Raw genomic sequence first — 21,814 nt, 5'->3', positions numbered from 1 at the left:
GTAGCTCCGTTAATTTAAAAATTAAAGTGAACTGACCTCTTATAAAATCTAAAGGTAAGATTATTACCTAGGCAACCTCATAGGTTTTTTATTATATTTTTATTTTAACGCGAGTATTTTAAAATTGTAAATTTTTTATATATCTTAAAATACTTATAACTCGCGTTAAAATTAAAATATAATAAAAAACCTATGAGGTTGCCTAGGTAATAATCTTACCTTTAGATTTTATAAGATGTCAGTTCACTTTAATTTTTAAATTAACGGAACTACACGTGTTCTGCTGAGCGTAAAATTTGCACTTGTAAGACAGAGACAACACATGCAGGTATCACGTCCTCTTAAGTACTCAACTTATTATATACCAGTAAATTACACTTAAAAATGAAAAATCTCTTGCAAAAAACTTCTGTCGAAACTCCAGCAAACCTTTATTGAACCAAGTCATTATTTTTAACACAAACGACGGTATTGCGCAAATTGAATATTATATTAAAAGTCCTAATGTTTAGTCTAATTACAAAACATCCTTCAAACATCAAATTTATCTCAAAAATTTCAAACAATCGTTTTTTCGTCAACTTCGCCAACTCAAATATAGTTAATGACATCATTAATCGCTATTCAACAATAAAAGTTGATAAATCATAATGACAACATAAATATAATATGTAGATTAGAAAATCAAACTAAACGTGTTATCATTTCAAACGTACCTCCTACTATTCCACTCACATATTATATTACCGACGCATTAAACTTCATAGACATAAATATACACTATTACGCCGAATTCCTTCTTAAAAGTTGGTTCTCTGCAGAAGACCTACCACACATTATAAATTTAAATTGCAAACCTACATTAAATATTAATATATTAGTTCATTTTGAAGGTACCGACTATCATATCTTACTTACAAATGACGCGCTCACACGCTGTTTATGTACCGACCGTACTCATACTTCAGCCCATGCGAAAAAGAAAGGGAAAAAGACGACACAACATATTACATAATAAAAACTATTATAATAGTGAACAATGAACATGCCTATACGTTTATAATGTTGAAACTTTCCGAGCTAGTTGTGGAATAAAAAGCTACAAAGAGGTGTCTGTAAATCTGACGATAAAATCTATAAGCCAATATTACTAAAATCGGGCAAATCTCAAAGATAGATAATACCTATATCATACGGGCACTATATTTTATTTCAACATACAAATCGATTTTGCTCAACAAGTTACACGCACGAGACATGCAGTAAGTACCTACATCAGAATGTGAGTACAATAATTACTAGGTATGAGTCTATATTTGGATAAATTGTAATCAAAGATTAATTACTATACCAACGTATATTATTTTAATCTATGATATAATTATATGTAATATAACAATATCCAACACAATCCGTCTAATATATCTATAATAATAATAAATTACTTAGGTACATATTAATATACATGTCAGGTACGTGAAATGAAAAAAAAATCCATAACCAATTAAGCCATAGTCTTAAATTATTATCATTATTTATATAAATTCATGATAACTTATAATACTCAGATACCCAACATATCAATTTAAATTTCGAATTGTGTAACTTGCATGGCTGTATTCGTCTATTATAATGTCTATAAATAAAATTATATCAATTGAAAAATACTGAAGTAGGTAACGCAAATTACATTGATCTATACAATAAAATCATTCAATGTATATAATATATAATATATAAAAAAAATAATAATATTATTATAAACAAGAGGAGTAATAAGTTATTATAAGTATTTTATATTATAAATATTATTTGTATTATACTATTATTTAATTTTAATTTTAATTTTAAGTATTTTCTATTATTAGATTCACAGAATAAACAACTTAAATAGATTGGATATACGCACGAGTATTCATAGAATACATACATTATTAATTGTTGATCAATTGTATTGTAAATCCTTTAATTATTTTAATTTTTAATGAGTGAAATAATAAACTGTAAAAATTAACCGATTCATGTAGACTAATAAGTATTCAGCATATAATATTATGTAGTAGTTGTGAATTTATTTAATTGCTATATTTCTTAAATCCATTAAATAAATACAACACTAATTCTAAATAAGTTGATTTGTGTACATATTATTTGGAGTTTTTCTAATAATAATTCCAAACATTTCTTTATTCTTTAATATCTAATTGAAAATGCTTTTAATTGCACACACAGTTTAAAATACTTTTAACAAGGATAAAAATAAACAACCAATAGCTGAGTGAAATTCCTACAAAAAAAAAGTAGAACAAATGACTCTGACTTCTTAAAAATTACAATGAATAAGAGAACCACTTTTGGTAATAATAAATAAATTATTAATTTGCATGATTAATTATTTATTATTATATAGTTTAAAATAATTGATAATATAAACTGATTATGTACTTATAGCCTATAGGGTATGCTCTAAACAGCATTTGTCACTCAGATGATTGATTTTGTTCAAAATTACTTTTTCAAGAATCTTGCTCTCTTCATTACTATAATGTGAACCTGTTGTTGCAGAATCCTTTTCTTTAGAATAAAGAAGTAAAAGTTTTGGAACACGCTTTATTTGAGGACTGTTGAAAAGTTGAATAAATGTTCTACGTCGTCTAGAAGGACTTAGTATCTGGGTACCTACCTGGCTACCTATAACAACACCAGGTTACAGGACACTTTTTACTTGCCTTCAAGTCAGACCAACTAGTCAAAAAATAACTTTGAATTGGAAAATGAGAGATTGCAATGCTTATCTTTAGTTCTTCTTTCTGTTTGGTTTTCATTATGTCTTTGTTCCTATTTGTAATTGTTAATAATATAATTGCAAAGCCAATCCACATCACTTGTGTAAAGTAAAATAAAAATAAGAACATAAACCATAAAATAAGGAAAAATCCATAAAACCACATACTTTAATGTTTTAAACTGCGCTTAAATGTATAATTAATAATAATACAAAAAAAAATATATACTCAATCTTAGTAGCAAAATAGGCATTGATATACGCTGACTCGATAAGAAAACACATTTATTTTGTTAAGGGATCGGAAAAGATTTCGAATGTCAAGATTATTTTGAGGAATCAACCCACTGGGTGGTTTTAGATAAACTTTCTGATTTATTATTCATCTCAAAAATTGAACGAGAGTGGTTTCTGTTTTTTAAAATCAATAGATACCTATTATAGAACACCTAGAATTAGGTCTGAAAATATATTACTCATCGAAAAAAATGTAGTAGTTATTAAGATTAAGATAAGTATTTGTATACAGTTTAGTTTAATTTAAATTCGAATAGTACCTATTACTCGGTTCACGAGGTTTATTAATATATTAATGCAATATATTATATAACAATTGCTTTTGATTAGTTTAATTTTCATTAGGAATAGTAATATAGTGCTTAATAAATATAATAATAAAAGCCGTTATGATTGTGATAAATTTTACAAAACAAATACATTAAAGGCGCTCACTCACTTAAAATTATTCACAAAAAAGATTGCATTAAAATGATCATAAATGAAAATTCATTCATAACTATAGTATATATAAAAAAAAAACAACAAATTGCGTAGGTATGCAGTTAATAATTAAAATTATTTTTGTGATAGCTTAATATGACTTTCATAATTATTTTGATTACCGTAATAATCTATTGAAATTATTACTTGGTAAAATTTTTATTGCAGTATTTAAATTTATTTAATGATTATTTGTGGATTCATTAATTTTAATTAAATCATTATCCATTTAAAACATAAGAATATTGATACTGCATTTAAATTTACGTACTTGTATTATAGTTTGCCTATACTAAACGTTGATCAGGGATCAACATTATTAAATAATGATATTCTAACAAGTACAATATAGCTGCTAGACCAGAATAAGGCGTTGCAATATTTAAAACTAAATTTTACTAACTTTAAAATATGTATGATTATGTTACATGTTTTGTATAATGGCTATGTAATTTTTATTGAAAAATTCTTTAATACTCACTTTTCAGTTTATTGTTAAAGGCGCTGGAGCTGCCTAATTTTGAATGGACAATAATTTAGGTAATTAATAATTTCGTGGCACGGCGGCCATACATAAGATGTACCGAAAAATCAAATTAAATCAATTTATTCAAGAATCTTAATTCATTTTACAATATAAAATATCACTCCTTACTTAGTAAAATTGTGTGATTTTTTTTCGCCTGAACCAGAAAAACTTTGTTTATCTTGCATTTGGTTCTGATTTTTGAAATAACTTTAAAACACTTTTAAATATGATGTCAGGAAAAGTCCTAAAATACCAACGATTTTTTAATAATTTTGATTTTAACAACTACTGAAAATAGAGTATTTAAAACCAGAGTTCAATATGCGTCCTGTATAAAGTCTTTTTTCGTTATCACTTATCAATGAATAAAAATTCTGAGTAATTACTAATTAGGTGTAGGTACATAATGTTTTGTAGTAAACATTAATCATAATATCAGTAATTACTATTTAAGTTTTAGAACTGTAAAATGTAGAAATAACTATTAGACATTATTAAAAACTCTCATGATATTAAGATTTATAGGAAAAATGATATAACTATAAAATAATATAAACTTGACCTAATTTTAATGTAGGTATTGAGGTATAAATATTACACACAAATCACAATGGTAGTACATATATTACATTCAATAATAATTAATATCACTATATTATAGAGGAATACAATTATTATACATTTTATTATAACAATACGTTAGAGGCCAGACGAAGGCAGAAGCGATATTATAAAATACCGTTACGACTCAGTCGAGCTCAGACAAAACAGAAGTATAATATTTATAATAATAACACGAGTTTTAAATAATGTCGAGTAAATTTAAGATGTGTTTTTACCTTTTTAATTTTTATAATATACCTACCTACATTTCATAGTTTTGATTATCGTTAATCATTTAATTTGTTGTTGTACAATAATACAAATAAAATCATTCATGTAACATTATTATTTACAATAATTTCGGTTCAAAATTAAAACTAAATACGAACACGTGACTCGTCTCATTAATCAGTGTCGCGATGCGACTTTATATATTGTTTGGTATAACGAAACGGACGAAGGGAACACAAGTCACAGAGGGACAGTATGTAGAATTTAATTGTTCAGTGTATACTGTGATAATTAGACTTAGGTGTAATATGATAATCGTCGTATTTCAAACTGTAAACCTAAATTAACCGATGTGCGCAAATTCCAAGGGGTTCGAGTTTCGTCAATGTAACAGTCGCAGTTGTCTGTGAGAAGATGACAAACGTTTCTTTTGGGTGCAGTTAACGTTCTCAGGCCAATCGCACAGCATGTTCATCTGAAAGCCGTTTATAGATTTAACAGAGCCCTTATTATACTTATAACCATTTTTTTTTCGTACCTTGTTAAAGAACAAATTGGACGGACAAGACTGTTCGAGCAACGATCCAAACTCGCAAATCACGTATTTGTTACAGTCCGTCCCGTGCCCTTTCAACAGTGGTTCAGTGCACTGCCCTCTGCCCAGTTCCTCTTCGTTCCCGATGTCACTGTTGTCGATGACGACCCCGTCCAAGTCGTTTCGTTCTTGGTCCAGGTAGCAGTCTGGTCCCGGACCGGGTAACCTCCCCAGCACTCTGTTGATGGTCTTCAGCATTGGATACGTTTCGCAGCCACATACGTTTCTGAAAACAATCCGCCGTGCCATATAATATACGTCTACCTTTTGGCTGTTACCTAAATATGAGTACTATTTCTGGAAGGAAATGTGTTTTTCACTCACTTGAAATCGTCCAAGTCCAACGCCCATATCATTGCGCCGCCGAGATCATTGCGTACGACGAATTCGGATTTGAATCTGATCATGTCCTGGTCGTCGAACGACACCCATTGGTTGCCACTGTAAGCGTACGGGCCCATCCTGCCCAGCGGGTCTTGGACCAGTTGCCAATCGCGCTTCAACACTTTGTGGCAGATCTGAAAACCCGACGAACGTGTGAAAACTCAAATCCTCCTTAAGGATAATTATTCACCGCTCGATTATACTGTAAGATGTGTACTCACTTCGTAGTAGGACAAAAATCCGCGGGATCTGGTCGCTTCGCCCGCTTCACCTCCACCGTAGGTCGGTGCATTCAATCCGTTGTTCTTGCCGGAAGCCAACGAGAACGACTGACCGTACGTGGGCATACCCATTATGAGTTTACGGGGATCAGCGCCTTGGTTCACCCAATAGTACAAAGTGAAGTTCTGAAAAAAAGCATCATCGTTGTTTTATAACATAGTGCATATATAAGGTGTGATCAGGGGTTTTAGCTTAATGCATTTGAATTTTGAACATTGTGGCAATGGTTTATCCACTACTTTCTATACGGCTAATAATTGATATGATTCAATGCTTGTTTCACATCATGGTGCATAATGCATATCATATGGAATCAGAAATTCTATATTTATAATATATGTTTGAGGTTATCACGAGCTTGAAACTGCATTCTTCATCGGAATACTATTATTCGGCGGTACCAACTATTTATAGAACTGGCGAAAATTGTTTTATTTATAGAAGTCGTATTTTTATAATTCGTATAGGTACGAGTATCTTATTCATTTATTTTAAAAACAATAATTCGAACTTTAATTCATTTTTAATCACGTGTTTTTGGTATTTTGTTATTTTTAGCTCATATTTCGCCGATTTTGTTCTGGGCATAATTGTATGCTTTTTCAACAGTTTTTTTTTAAACACAGAGCCCCAGAGGAAATAAATAACTATTGTATAATTACCGCGTTGTAAGTCATGTCAAAATCGTCAGGATGAGAGTACATGGGCGCCACGTGCCCGGTCTTCTTATCCCATTGTCCGTGGTAGTCGTAAGCCATCACGGATATCCAGTCCAACGTCGCCGAGAGTAGTGGCACATCGTAGCCTAATCGTGGAACAAACGAAATCGAATAAGACATCATGACTAATTGTGTGTGTGTATTGTACATAAATTGTAATATCGCTATTGTTCACGTACCAGCGTCTATTACAACTTTGTTGGGCGACACGGCCGCCGACAATAGGAAACCTTCTTTGTCGAACGCCTCTCTCAGTTCCAACATTAGTCTCGAGAACCCTTCTTTGTCGCTTTTCGGGCCCCGCTTGCATTCCACCTATTCATATTATAATGGGCCATTACGATGCACATTAATACGATAAGAGTTAATAACATAATTTATTATATTTCGATCCCTGCGGGGCTGCGGACAGACCACGGATGTCTATATTATTATTATAGGTCGTCGATTTATTACCTGCCAGCACTTTGGATACTCCCAATCGAAATCTAGTCCGTCGAAATCGTTTTGCTTCAAATAACCGACCACGTGTTCCACAAACTTGCTTCTCGCCAACGGGTTGTTGACCAGCTCGCTGTATTTGCTGCCGGCCGAATCATTCCAACCTCCGATCGCCAACAGCACCTTGACACCGAATTTTTTGAGCGCCGTCACTTTGCGGTAAAAAACTGCAAACACACGTGACAATAAATTAGCAATCGCATCGCTCGCCGCCCACCCCTATCAGAACCACCCCGGCCAAAAACGTACAGTTGTCGAAATCCGCCCAAGTGTCGTGCGCCCTGATGACCAATTCGTCGTTGTCCAGTACCGCGAACCCGTAAATTATGTGTGTGCAAAGCGACGGGTCGATATCGCTGGGTAAATATTTTCCGCCGCTATGTCTAAAGACCCAAACGAAATAAATCAACGGACATGCCAACTGCAGTTACTTAAGTTTCAATAATCGTTACGAACCTGTACCACGCCCAATTGGTAAAATAACAAACAACTTTAAAGTATTCTGCAGACGAGGGTTGTACGGTCGTCGTCGTTGGTTTCGGAGTTGTGGTCGTCGTGGTAGTAGTGGTAGTCGTCTTCATTGTTGTCGTCGTCGGCTTCGTATACGAAGGTTTTGTTGGTCTTGTCGGTAACAGTGTAGTCGTAGACACTTGGGTCGTTGAAGTGTTGTAGTGCGGCGATGACGTCGTAGTCGTCGGTTTACTTGTTACAGGTATCATCGGAGTTGTTTGTGGATGACCTGTGTGAATAAAGACATCGGATTATATCGGGTTACAACGACAGTATGATAATTATACCACAATATTGGTTAGAACAACTAAAATAATATTGTTGATTTACATTATTCATATCATACTTTTTTGTTAAACTTTTTTAATGAGGAAGTGTTTAAATTGTTTGTTCAATATTTATAAATTATAATTAATGCTTAATGGTATTGAATATTAAATGTTATTTTTAGGTTATTCATTATACTCTATTTCTTTAGTATTAGTTTTGTGAATTGCGATTTCAACTTTCATTGGACATAATAATATTATAGTCATGTTAAGAGTTATATTTTATTGTACCGAAACAACAAAATGTAACGCAATATAGTTAAATAAATACGTATATTCTATGTACAGATGGCTTTTGAAAATTCCGAATAAATTGTGTTACCTACTTAAGTTATAAAGAGTTACAATGGCTTGTTTAAATAAGTTACGTACCTTATATATATATATTGTTATACTAACTAAAATTTAAGTGTACTGTTAAAGTATTCTTTACAACACTGTAGAGTGTAGAGTAGGTAATATGAAATTTACCCATTTATTACTATGCAACAAATATACTTGAAATTATATGTGAAAAATTGTTTCTATACATCACCGTATTCTATTGTAACTTGTAAGTACTACTAATACTATCAAAATATGAAATAATAATTCGTATACTCTTACCATGTTTTTGACCTAGTGTTTTCATGATAGTGCTGAGTAGTGGATAATTTCCTTGGCCGCATACGTTTCGATAATCATCCAAATCTAAAGCCCAAATCATAGCTCCTCCCAAGTTCATAGATTTCACGTACTCTGCCTAAAATTGTGTATATAAATATGTGTGTAAGACATTATTGAATACTTAAGTTTTGTGAATTAATCATTTACCTTTTGTGCTACTGTTTTTACATCATCGAATCCTACCCATTGGTTACCCTTATATGCATATGGCCCCATTCTATTTTGCGAGTCTTGAACAATAGTCCATTGCTCGGAGGCTAGTTTACGACAAATCTATATAACAATATAATTATTTAAACAATTTATTTAAAACTATAATCTTTTAAGACCATACCTCGTAGTAAGCAATGAATCCAGCAGATCGGGTAAATGGACCAGCTTCTCCTGCGCCAGATGAAGGTGCGTTTAAACCGTGCACCTTAGGATTAGATAACGTGAACGATTGACCATACAATGGGAACCCAAGAACAATTTTCCTACTGTTTGCGCCTTTCTCGATCCAATAATGGACAGTATAATTCTTTAAAAAAAAATGAATTTACATAAGATCATTTATTTTTATTATAACATTATATTATTTAATTTACCAAGTTGAAATACTCAATGTCGTCTTCTGGATGCTGATAAATTGGTGCAACATGACCAGTTTTCTTATCCCATTGACCATGATAATCATAAGTCATAACGCCAATCCAATCTAAGTATTGGTTTAATATAGGCACATCGTAACCTAAAATAATTTTATATTTAATAATATGATGATTTCAAAAATATTAAACTAATAAATGTATTTACCCGAATCTATTACTACTTTACTGGGAGAAACAGCAGCAGATAATAAGTATCCATGGGGTTTAAAAGCTTGTTTAAGCTCAATCAAAAAATTGGAGAATGCATTTTTGTCAGAATCTGGGCCTTGGTCACAATTGGTCTGTATTTTTAATTTTAATTATTATTGATAAAAGAAAAATAACAAAAAAATATATATAATGACATATTATAGGTGCTTATTAGTTTATTACCTGCCAACATTTGGGATATTCCCAATCGACATCAAGACCTTCAAAGCCATATTTGTGCATAAAATCGAGTACATTGTTTATGAACTTTTTGCGACTGGAACGATTATTGACCAAACGACTGTATTTATCACCTGCCGAATCATTCCATCCACCTAAACCAATAGATACTTTGACACCACGTCGTTTGAGTGCCACTACTCTTTCGTAGAAACCTAAAAAAAACGTAATTGCTTGTTTAGCATTTTTTTGATGTTATCGAACCTTAACTTCACGCCTACCATTATCAATGTCTGCCCATGAATCGAATACTCTAATAACTAGATCTGTGTAATCCAAAGTTGCGAATCCATACACTACATGAGTGCAGAGATTTGGATCAGTGTCTTCTGGGAAAAATTTACCTGGTGAAGGTCTGTACCATGCCCAGTTGGTGAAATAGCATACAACTTTATACTGTCCTACAAGGTCAAATAATTGTATTACAAGTGTTATAAGATTTAATTTTTGTCTTAAGTTACCCGTCAAATGATAGTTCGACTGGGTTGTGGGAAGAGTTGCGGCAGTTGTAGTGGTAGGTTTCCATGCCCACGGATCTTCCGTAGTGGGAACTCCAGTTGTTGGCTTCCATGGAATATAGTTTTCTTCTGTAGTTGAATCTGGATTAGTAGTAGTAGTTGTAGTAGAAGAAGTAGAAGTCGTTGGCTTTAGTGTTGCTGGTTTCAAAGTCGTTGGCTTTGTTATTATTGGTTTCGACGTAGTTGGCTTTGTTATTATTGGTTTCGAAGTAGTTGGTTTTGTGGTTGTTTCAGTACTTGATGGTTGACTAGGCGATGATGGGATTTCTGGCTCATCGGTTGGATAAGTGTTAATTTCTTGAGACGGCATACACCCAGAATTCATTGGCCAGTCACAAAGCCTGTACCTCTGTACCCAAAATAAAATTATTAAAAGGTAACCATAATTATTATTTTATTTAAATCTTACATTATTCCAATAGAGACCAGAAGGACACGAGTTAACTTTGAACTTTCCCCATAAACATTGCAAATATTTGTTACAATCTCCTGGATGAGGCGCGAATTCACCTTCTTGACATTCCACCGAAGATTTGACTGACATACCTAGAGTATTGACAAATAAAAAATGATATAATGATTATTATGTAGCCATATAACGAATACAGTTATTATTTTAGGCATTCTTACTGGTGTACGTAAATATACTATTTGAACGTTGGTAGTTGCAATACACGTTGTATTTCCAGTCACACATTTTCTTTTGATCGTTCCAAGCCAATCCAGCTGAACAAAACTGTCTCACGAAATAACCGTACGAACATACATAGTATGATGTACAGTCACCAATAGCAGCGACATATTCACCTTCAATGCAATTTCTATATTTTTTTGTCTTCAATATACAAATAAAACAAAATTAGCATTTTGAAATTGAAATGTTAAACGTTTCTCTATATTATGACTTACAGTTGTTGTTGGTCTCCACGTAGTCATCGGTCTGGCTGTTGTAGTTGGTCTCCATGTAGTTATCGGCCTACCTGTTGTTGTCGTTGGTCGCCACGTAGGGGTTGGTCTAACTGTTGTCGGTCTTGATGTAGTGACAGGCTTTTGTGTCGTAGTTGTAGTTGTGGTTACTTCGGAAATTTGAGAGTTGGCTGTGAATAATTTTAACATTAATTTTAACATATTTAATAATAACTATATGAAGCTAAAAACTCACTGGGTTCATTGCAGTCAACATTTCTTAGCGAATCACATTTGTTGGCATTTCTATTCCACAGCAATCCTTCTTTACAAGCGTATTTTCTATAACGTCCGTTTTTACATTGATAATAATTCTGACAACTGTCTTTAGAAGACTGATACGTTCCTGGTTTGCATAACTCTTGTTGTTCTGGTCTTTGAGTATGATATTCGGACCACCAAGGACGATTTACAGATGGCTTGTGAGTTGTCGGTTGTTCAATTTCGATTACTTCATCAATAGTCGGTTCAGCTGTGGTTGTTGTTGAAGTAGTCAGAGGGGTTGTAGTTGTTGTTGTACTTGTAGTAGTGGTTGTTGTTGAAGGTCGTGTTGGTGGTTTAGTTATATATTGTGTTGTTGGTCTAGTAGGTTGTTGTGTGGTCGGTCTAGTAGGTTGTTGTGTTGTCGGCCTAGTAGGTGGTTGTGTTGTCGGTCTAGTAGGTTGTGTTGTTGTTACTGTTGATGGAGATTGTTCTTCCCAAGAACCTATAAGTGATTCAAATATATCATTGTCAATAGAAATTAATTGTGGTGATAGTATGAAATTTTAATTTTAACATTTGTTGTGAAATAAAAACCGATCAAACCCCGATCAAAATACGAAAATTATAACCTGTTAAGATAATGTAAACATAATTTAAACTTCACAAAAATTGTAAAAACTATAATTACCATTCAAGAGATTAACTAATGGCTTTTGCTGCTGTGTTATATATAAAGATCAATAAAAAAAAGTTATAAATTATAATATAATTATATAATATATACTACCAACTATTAACTAATAAACAATAAACCCATAACAATATTCATGAATTGAGTCTATATACATACATTTATCTACATAATATTTTAATAATTGTTTTAAATTAATAACGCTACAAAATATGTAAAATTGTATACATTTACTTGATTAGCTTGTAACAGTATAATTATTAATTATCTTTTTATTTATTTTCATTATGTATGTTAAGATTTGAATATAAAGTACTATAGTTGAAGCTGCTAATAGTGGTATTGAAATGGCACTAGTAAAAAGAAGTATTACTCCACTATTCAGTATTTTATTATTATTACCTATAGATACATATAGATTTCCATCGGGACTACAACATTTTACTCCATTATAATTTATAGTATAAAATACAAACCTTGTCCTTCTTCTGTAGTCGTAGGAATCTGATAAATTGGTGTAGTTGGATAATCTGGTTTATTACATATCAAATTTGACGATTTAATTGGAATCCTTTTAAACACTTCGTTAACTTTTGTCAGTAGTGGATAAGAACCTTTACAACATATATTGTTAAAGTCGTCTAAATCAATAGTCCAAACCATAGCTCCGCCAAGTTCTTGATTCACTATATATTCGGACTGAAATTAAATGATTGATTTTATAATTAAACAATATTCTAAACTTAAAGAATAAAATATTCTAATGTTTGTACTTTATTTTACCTTTAATTTAATAGATATCTCGTCGTCATAGCTGACCCATTGATTTCCTTCATACGCATATGGATCAAATCCACTGTTTTTATCCCTTGATACTTGCCATTTTTCATTAGAAACTAAAATATATATTTAGTATTTATAAATAAATATGATACGAACTACCAAATAACCATTTTTTTCATAAATACAATTGATTTAAAGTAAAAAATAATAACGTTATTATTTAACATAAATAAAGATTTTCTATTCACATTAATAATTCATTGGGTTAAATAAATAAGTAAATAAATATATATGATGACAATTAATAATAATTTTAAATTAGCCAAGGAAAAAGTACTACATGTACTCTTGTAATATGCATTTAATCAAAGTATCACTCATGATGAAAGTTGTATCCATTAATGAAATTAATCACATGTTCTGTGATATACAGAAGGGAATATCGTATATGTGACATGGGTGTAATTATATTATGCATGCATAGGCACTGTAAAATTATTTAATATAGTTTCGATTGTACCTCTATTGCAAATTTCATAGTACGCCAACATTCCCGGTTGCTGTGTATATTCACCAGGATATCCTGATCCTTTAGCTGGGTCACCAAGCCCGTGTTCTGAATTTGATGACAATGTGTACGTCTGGCCATAAAATGGAAGCCCAACTACGATCTTTGATGGATCTGCGCCCAATTTTCGTATTAATTTAATGGTGGAATCCTAAATATATGAACAAAATTGTTATTTGAAACTACAAAAATGTAATTTTGTTTTCTATTAACATACCATATTGTACTTTGGAAATTCGTCACCGTCTTTATAATAAGCTGGACTCACGTGTCCAGTTACATTTTCCCAAGAGCCATGATAATCATACGTCATTATAGACATAAAATCTAAATATTCACTTAGACTTGGAAAGTCATAAGCTTCTTTAATAATTTCTTCATAACCAGAGATTGCAGCTGATAATTCAAATGGCGGGTCTTGTTTATTGAACTCGGATTTAAGTTCCTATAGTATACAAATCAATTAAATGTTTACCTATTGCATTTTATATAAACAAGACAGTACTTGTATTAATTTAACAAAATTTGTTTTGTCCGAAGATGGACCTTGAGTGCAATCGGCTTGCCAACACACAGGATAATTCCAGTCCAGATGGAGACCGTTAAAATTATATTTTCTCAAAAATGCAACAGCAGAATTTACAAAACTGTAATAGAATAAATTGTTTTTAATTTATTTTACCATACCTTTCTGAAAATTTACCTTCTTCTAGAAGTTCCACTGCTAATTAATTTTGAATATTTGTCACCAGCCGAGTCTGTCCATCCACCCATTGAGATCATAACTTTGATATCCCCAGATTTTGAATTGGACACCAATCTTTCATAAAATTCTAAAATTTAAAAGTACTTATTTATCACTTTATACTAAAGGTAAATTTCAAAATTTGTACTATTAATCGATTATTACTGTTCTCAAAATCTTCCCATTCATTTCCCGATGTTATTGTTAAATCATTGGGATCTAGAGACGCAAATGCATAAACTACATGTGTACATAGTCCTTTGTCGATGTACTCCGGAGCAAATTTTCCTTCTCCATAACGATACCATGACCAGCTGGCAAAGTAACATACCACTTTTTTGTTTAGATCTAAAAACAAATTAACTATTAGGTACCAAAATCAAAAAATGCTAGACTGCTAATGACAATTACCAAATTGTAACGGTGTTTCTCGTAAATCGTTTGCCATTGAATTTTTTCTATTAACTTTAAAAATAGTAAAAACAATTCAATTTAATAGTATACAAATATTTTTGTAGTATTAAAACTTACCATTGCTAATATATGTTTTAACTGTGTTTACAAGTGGCCAAGGAGTGCCACAAAGTCCATTATAATCATCTGAATCTAATGACCATAACATAACCCCTCCTAACGCTAGTTTTTCCATATATTCGAGCTAAAATACAATAATTTTATTATTAAGTTCAACTTCAGACGTTTAATTTAATTTACTTTTCTTGTTAAACTGTGATGGTTCTCATAACTGATCCATTGATCTTTTCTAACAACAAACGGGGAACCAGATTTGTCCGAATACTGCCTCCAATCATCTTTCTTTGTACGATCGCATACTTCGTAATACGATAGGAATCCAGACGTTTTGGTCCATCTACCAGCATATCCATCACCGGTTGTTCGAGAACCTGGTTGGAAATTTTTAGGGTCAGCCAATCTGAAACTTCTCCCGAATAGTGCCACACCAACTATTATCTGATTTGGATCTGCACCATTGTGTATCCAATGCTTCACCATATAATCCTTGAAAACTCAAATGTATAATATCTGTTGTCTATGAAAGCAATAATTTAATAAATATTAAAAATATTTACCACATTGCGATACTTTGACGATGGATCTCTATCTACTGCACTGTACAGTGGAGCGTGGTGACCAATAATTTTCTCCTCATCTTGTCGGAAATCAAAACTCTTGAGAATAATGAAATCTAAATTTAGAATAATTCTTTTCGTGTCATAATTTCTTGACGTTTGATCCAGTGGTGGTACAATTAGTGATAATGACCATCCTCTTGGTTTTAGCACACTGGCCAATTCTTCAATCAATAGCGGAAATTCTTCTTTAGTGTATTCGTCTTCACCAAACTCGTCTAAAAATGTGTTTAGCAATAAAACTTAAAATTTAGCATTATTATAAAAATGTATTACTATAAGTTGTTGGTGTAACATCAGATAAAACTAGTCCATCAAATCCACTAGTTTTCAAAACTTCCGAGACTGAAATTATAAAATCTCTCTTCGAAAACAATACACTTTCGGGTAAAATTTCATTAATTAATAATAATATTTTTGTGGAAGGGTTTTTCTTTTTTAAACGAGCAATTGAAGCAAATGTGCCTAAAAATTAATAAAACAATAATTAACAACGAATGAGCAATGTACACAGAATATTTATTCCAATGTTTATACCATTTGATTGACTAGAATACCAATTGTTAGCAATAGTGTCAAAATTTGTGTCTGCAGAACTGAACAATACATGAGTACATGAAGACAAAACTATTTTTTCCAAGTTTTGAGGAATTTGATTTTTATGATATTGTGTAGAGTCAAGATGACAAAAAACATTGGCACCTAAACATTTTTTTATGATTTAAAATAATTTTTATTTTTATTATATTTATATTATTTATATATTTATATTTTAATATTTAAAAAAAAAACATTACTTCCAGACGCTAGTCTATATTTTGAGGGTGATGGATCTTTTTTTGATGGAAGTTTTTCAACGGCATCGCGAACAGGAACGTGAATTTTATATCTGAGAACATATGAAATATTGCACTATTTTCATGGTTATAATTTTGGTCGAAAATAGAACTATATTCTGCAATATAATTTGTATTCATCCACGAATATGTAAATTGAGATGTTATATAAATAAATACTTGTTTAGAATTAAATTAAAATAAATATTAAGTATTTTATACATGAGTAATCAATTGGAATTTTTATTATATTGAACATAAGTGACTTTGATTTTAACGTCACGAAATCAGTTTTTAGAGTGATAAAAATATAGGTAGGTATTAATAATAATGAATAAATTTTGGTTAATTGGTTTAATAAACATTACCTTTCGAATTGATGAGGTACTCGTTCAATAGCCGCTCTACTTGGTAAAATATTGAATTCCCTGTTGTGATTATCCGATGATTCATTTTCATCTATATACGTCGAACCTCGTGATGGTATGAAAAAAAGGATAACGGTAAACAAAACACCGATGATCCTCATGGCTGAAAATATTTTAAATAACCGTCATTGCACGTACTTGCATGTATGTTTTATGAACAAAACGCATTATGTTGCATCATTTTTAGATTTTACCGTAATACAAACAAAATATGATAATGATATGTTCTATAGACCTTCATTTAAAAAGTCTGATATATATAAAAAAAAAATAATGTTTGTATACCATAAAAAAATCACTATTTATCTATAAAAAACAGCAATAACACATTAGTGACGGTCTTATTGTTTAATATTCGTGCGGAGTATGTAAATACATTGACCCACAGAATTAAGGATTATTCTTCTCTAGAAAAAGTGGTTTCACGACCCTCACGAACTCTTACGTTACAAATCGATTCCATTAGTTTAATACTTTTAATACTTTTAATATGTTATGTAATTTTGGCGCGCAACCTGTCCAAAATTAAGCAATCAAATTTTTCACCCCAAATTAATGATTTAAGTATGACACCATTAGTAGGATCGTCGCTAATACAAACTAATACAATTAGTGTTACTTACTTATTTTTATTTTTATTACAACAAAAGTTAAAAATCACGATATACGATTTTATTCTCGATCCGAATTCCAAATACATAACGTTTTATTTGTGTTTTTTTTTTACCAGACTGTGCAAAGCGATTTCAAGGTCGTGACGATAAATAATGTTTATTTCATATACATAAATATATCATATTATGTACATAATATATATATCATTGTATCTCTGGTCGATCAATTTTTTTTTACGAACGTTCCCGGAGTTGTTTTTTAACCGCCGACGTCCGTTGGTAAATACCTTTTTGTCGTGTAATCTGTCAACACTTCCTACACTGCACAGTGCACATAATATTGTCTATTATAGATGTCCTATACCGATATGTATCAAATGCTGAGACGCGTATTAATGCATATGGACAACAGGTTAGTTACTGCGAGAGGTCAAGTGCAATAAAGCCCGGGCAACATCGTTTGGACGGTGACTAAAATAATATAATATACACCTGGTACATAATATGGTACTACTACCGTATGACTCGGGGGCAAATTCCGTAATTATCTCGTATTAGACGCGATCTGTTGGTTTAATTGGAGTGCCGACAAATCTACATAATCGCACAGAGACGCGCCCGTAGTAGCATTACAACTGGACCATTACATTACAGATGTGCCGCTGATATTCGCCCTCGGGGCGATATAAGAACACCCGATCACTCAGTATGGGCCAATAATAATAATGGCGGGATACCGTCGTCACCAGATGAGTAACCGCCATGCCACCGCTACTATGCGCAAAACAATCGAACCCAATCAGACGTGCGATTTTTTTACGCCTCAATGTTGTGTAAGAACAAAACCAAAAATGTGTTTATATTAATATATATATTGTAATATAACGCAGGTAATAAAAGGCACCACTCCTCAATATATCATAATTTATAACATTGAATGGTTCTTGGAGTGATTTTAGTGTTTTCTTTATTCATTTCTTTTGTAAACTCGATTAGAATATTTTTAAGTCTTAACGATACTCGTATTTAGGTGACAATAATTTTTATTTTTATTCCCAACTCAAACAGTTTATAAAGTGAGAAATTAATAAAAAAAAAATTACCAATAGGTACCTACGTGCGTTTGAACTTCCGGTCTAATATCGTATAATAAGTTGGAACAAAAAAGCATTAAAATTAAATTCACCATATTTTATGAGACGAGAAACAACATTAAATTAAATCATATTCGATAGCGAAACTCAGAAAAATAAAACATTTAGATTCTATTTTGAAAATTGATTTTCTGAAAACTAATACCTACATACAATATATTTTAAATAATCTCAAAATGAGTTGTAAATTATGTATATTAAATCTATCGACATCGTATAGTTAAAACTTATAAGTATATAATTTAATTAAATTTTAATAGTTAATAATCATGCAAAATGTAAATATGTAAATACTTAAAAATGTAAAATGTAAATATACTAAAGTATAATATAGAATTATCCGTTAATAGGTAAATTTACTGTTTAACATTTATAAGAAGCTTATAAAATATTCATCAAAAGTACGTCATCTCTCATCATCTTAATCTTCGATAATAATGTTTGTTGTTATCAAATTATAATGAGCTAATGTAACTTGTTAACCAAATAAAATGTAAATACAATTTCAAAAACAATTTCCACTTGGCACGAGATTCTGTAATTCTAATATAGGCAACTAACCGTCAGCAGAAGATAATATAATATACCTACACTATTAAGGTTATAACTTACCAGTGTTACGTACAAAATACAAATTGGTGAATTATTTTTTTTTCATGGATCGTATATATTATAGTATGTATGAATTCTTGCGAAAAAAAGTATTAATACATTAAACAATTATTTAAAAATAATATATGTATGATTAGAGATGACAGTGAGTTAGCAAATGATAAAAATCGTAAAAACAAACAAAAAAATTTAATGTCAGTTTATAAAATTATATTTTGTTCATAATAAATGTAATTTGATTATTTATTAAATCTCGTAGAAAAAATATTCGAAAAACTGTCTTACGAGATGTTAAAAAAGCATTCATTTTTAGAAACGATAAAAATGTTAAAAACGAGAAGGCACTAAGTCAAATGAAGAAAATTACAAATAAATGCGGAATATATTTTAAGTTTACATAATGTACTTCATAGAGAGAGAGATAGGGATTTAATAATATCATTACAAGTTAACATTTAATGTGTTGAACGTAATTTTATTTTATATCCAACAATGAAACAAAACAAGTATGTATGTAAAAAAATGCGAACACATTAAGACGACAAATGACAAAAAAGAAACATGCAAATTAATTTCGAGACGGAAATTCTATGTATGCGGTTTAAACCGATAATAATTATGTTACGTACCTCTATTCAAGATCGCATCGGATGACAGAAAGACCTGACCGAGTGGCTCCGGTGGTCGTGTCGTATAAAAGCTCGAGATTATAGTTATTAATATCTTACAGGTCAGGTACCTACCTACATCGAAGTCGCTGACTCGTCAAACTCCCGAAATGGATTAAATCTCGAACGGATTAAAAATACAATATAATATACATAATCTACACCGCGGATGATCCCCGGGCGATCTGGACGGGAGTAAACAAAACGATTTGAGCCTTGAGCCTTGAGTGATCGCGTCTAACACTACAGAGCCTATAGTACGGGTTTGTATAATTTGTAAACGGAAAACGAATGTATGAATATTATATATTATACGAACGACGAACAAGTAGCATGGAATCGTTATTAAACAATCTAAAAAAAAACTCCAGAAATGGTGTAACAGTTGAAGACGAAAATGTTGAATTGTTATTTGTAATAATGCTTACGATTTATGATTATAATGTACACCGTTACAATGATGTGTTTTCGTGACGGCGACGACCGCGTCCTGCGTGCACTGATCGCGCACTGGCGTCACCCGCTCGGGTTTTCCGATCAGCTATAACGTATAGGATTTTTTTTCTCTAATATTGTATTAATAATATGTTTTAGGATTCACGTCGCGTGCCCGTATAGTCCTACGTCGCGTCATCACTACTGATTACTAATCAACGGTACAATACAATTATTATATACATTTTTAACTACCCAACGATGTGACGACGATTGTTGATAATAATATTTCGAATAGGTACGATTTTATTATACAAAATCGAAACTACTCTACACGAAACAGTATAATATTCGAGCTTATAATATACCTGAGGTGGTGCTGCTGATGGCCGACCAGCGGCGGTTGTTTGGGCGGTTGACGACACGACGACGAGGCATGATGTGTCCGGTGGACGGCGCGGCCCGCGGTAGAATGATGTCGGTAAGCCTCCGCGGTCACGGCGGCAGCGGCGTCTCCACCCCGTTCCGGATCGATCGTGTCCGGGGGGGAGTGTGACCACCGACCGGTTCAAGGTCGTCCGGAAAGGGTATAACTATAGTATACGTTCAGTCGGGTCGGTGGGTGCTCGACCGGAATCTCCGCGGCCAATCGACGGCTTTGGTGCCTTGGAATTGGAAAGGGATATCCAGTTCGTGATCACTGATCAGTTTACAGACCGACGACGGACGATGCCCGGGACTTCTTCAGCGGAAAAATACTCTCTGATTTTTCCGAACAAATCGATTCGTTGAGTCCATCATATATTATGTTCAGAGATTTTCTTCTTCTGACAAATTCTCTCACACTGGTGTCGCGGAAGACCGCGAAACTATTACAATAGGTATACCTACATACAACTTAAGAAATGCTCGTCACTCGAATCGCCTATAGGCCCTACCATACTCACGGTCCATAAATCGTATGTACAATAAGTAGCCTAATCTTAATTATATACAATACATTAGCTTGTACATAATAATGAAATCAATAACCGCTGTAATTATGTATTATGTTCCATAAATTAAAATCCAAGGATATTAATAATACATTTATCTGTTTTTATGTTTAAAGAGAACGCCGGTCATTTATTTATTATGCATTAAAAAAAAATAAATATTAATACGTGTCTGTTTACTTGTTTTGAACTAAACATATTATATTTGACAACATGGCTATTATTATGTAGCTTTAAATGTGTCCGTAATAATAATATAGTTCAAATATTATAATAAATAATTACTATGCGAAAATTTTTTTTCTCCATTTCAAACGTTTGTAAAATGATGAAGTGTTTTATATCTTTAAACACAGTACACACCCTAAAATTATATTTTTCAGCGCAAATACATATTTTAGCAACTATTTCGGTGTATTGTAAATGCTAAGCCTAAGCCTTAAGGCTTTAAGT

General features: G+C 31.9%; 1 protein-coding gene across 3 annotated transcripts; it reads right to left on the bottom strand.

The window, feature by feature from the left end:
- Positions 1-4,699: 4,699 nt before the first annotated feature.
- Positions 4,700-20,837, bottom strand: LOC111029895 (probable chitinase 10). Of its 3 annotated transcripts, none has more exons than XM_022309132.1 (37): positions 20,735-20,837; positions 16,824-16,986; positions 16,417-16,508; positions 16,157-16,321; positions 15,896-16,084; positions 15,560-15,837; positions 15,183-15,488; positions 15,000-15,126; positions 14,880-14,933; positions 14,634-14,816; positions 14,427-14,556; positions 14,229-14,370; positions 13,941-14,168; positions 13,676-13,874; positions 13,156-13,268; positions 12,849-13,071; positions 11,674-12,183; positions 11,421-11,608; positions 11,142-11,346; positions 10,921-11,057; positions 10,455-10,860; positions 10,215-10,394; positions 9,937-10,148; positions 9,710-9,845; positions 9,502-9,644; positions 9,249-9,434; positions 9,062-9,187; positions 8,855-8,990; positions 7,866-8,148; positions 7,659-7,792; positions 7,365-7,576; positions 7,088-7,223; positions 6,852-6,994; positions 6,129-6,314; positions 5,848-6,041; positions 5,467-5,749; positions 4,700-5,403 (listed from the first exon to the last, which is right to left on the bottom strand). In XM_022309132.1, the coding sequence occupies exons 1-37, from the start codon at positions 20,802-20,804 to the stop codon at positions 5,311-5,313; spliced, it is 6,891 nt and encodes a 2,296-aa protein (XP_022164824.1). In that variant the 5' UTR covers positions 20,805-20,837; the 3' UTR covers positions 4,700-5,310. The 3 variants fall into 3 exon arrangements, with proteins under 3 accessions (XP_022164824.1, XP_022164825.1, XP_022164827.1); XM_022309133.1 differs by lacking the exon at positions 20,735-20,837 and adding an exon at positions 20,360-20,441; XM_022309135.1 differs by lacking the exon at positions 20,735-20,837 and adding an exon at positions 19,893-20,050.
- Between the last annotated feature and the right edge of the window lie 977 nt (positions 20,838-21,814).

This window comes from Myzus persicae, unplaced genomic scaffold, assembly GCF_001856785.1.
Source record: "Myzus persicae strain clone G006 unplaced genomic scaffold, MPER_G0061.0, whole genome shotgun sequence".
NCBI classification, from domain to species: Eukaryota; Metazoa; Arthropoda; class Insecta; order Hemiptera; family Aphididae; genus Myzus; species Myzus persicae.
Note: the sequence above shows the minus strand (reverse complement) of the source record. Positions and strands in the feature narration are given on the sequence as shown.

Bases quoted from the DNA above. Each gene is read 5' to 3' on its own strand.
- LOC111029895 (XM_022309132.1), bottom strand. From the start codon at position 20,804: ATGCCTCGTCGTCGTGTCGTCAACCGCCCAAACAACCGCCGCTGGTCG. The intron at 14,169-14,228 runs GTACTGTCTTGT...TGTATACTATAG, and splicing joins ATTTTGTTAAATTAATACAA to GAACTTAAATCCGAGTTCAA. The intron at 11,347-11,420 runs GTAAGTCATAAT...TGTATATTGAAG, and splicing joins CGTGGAGACCAACAACAACT to ACAAAAAAATATAGAAATTG.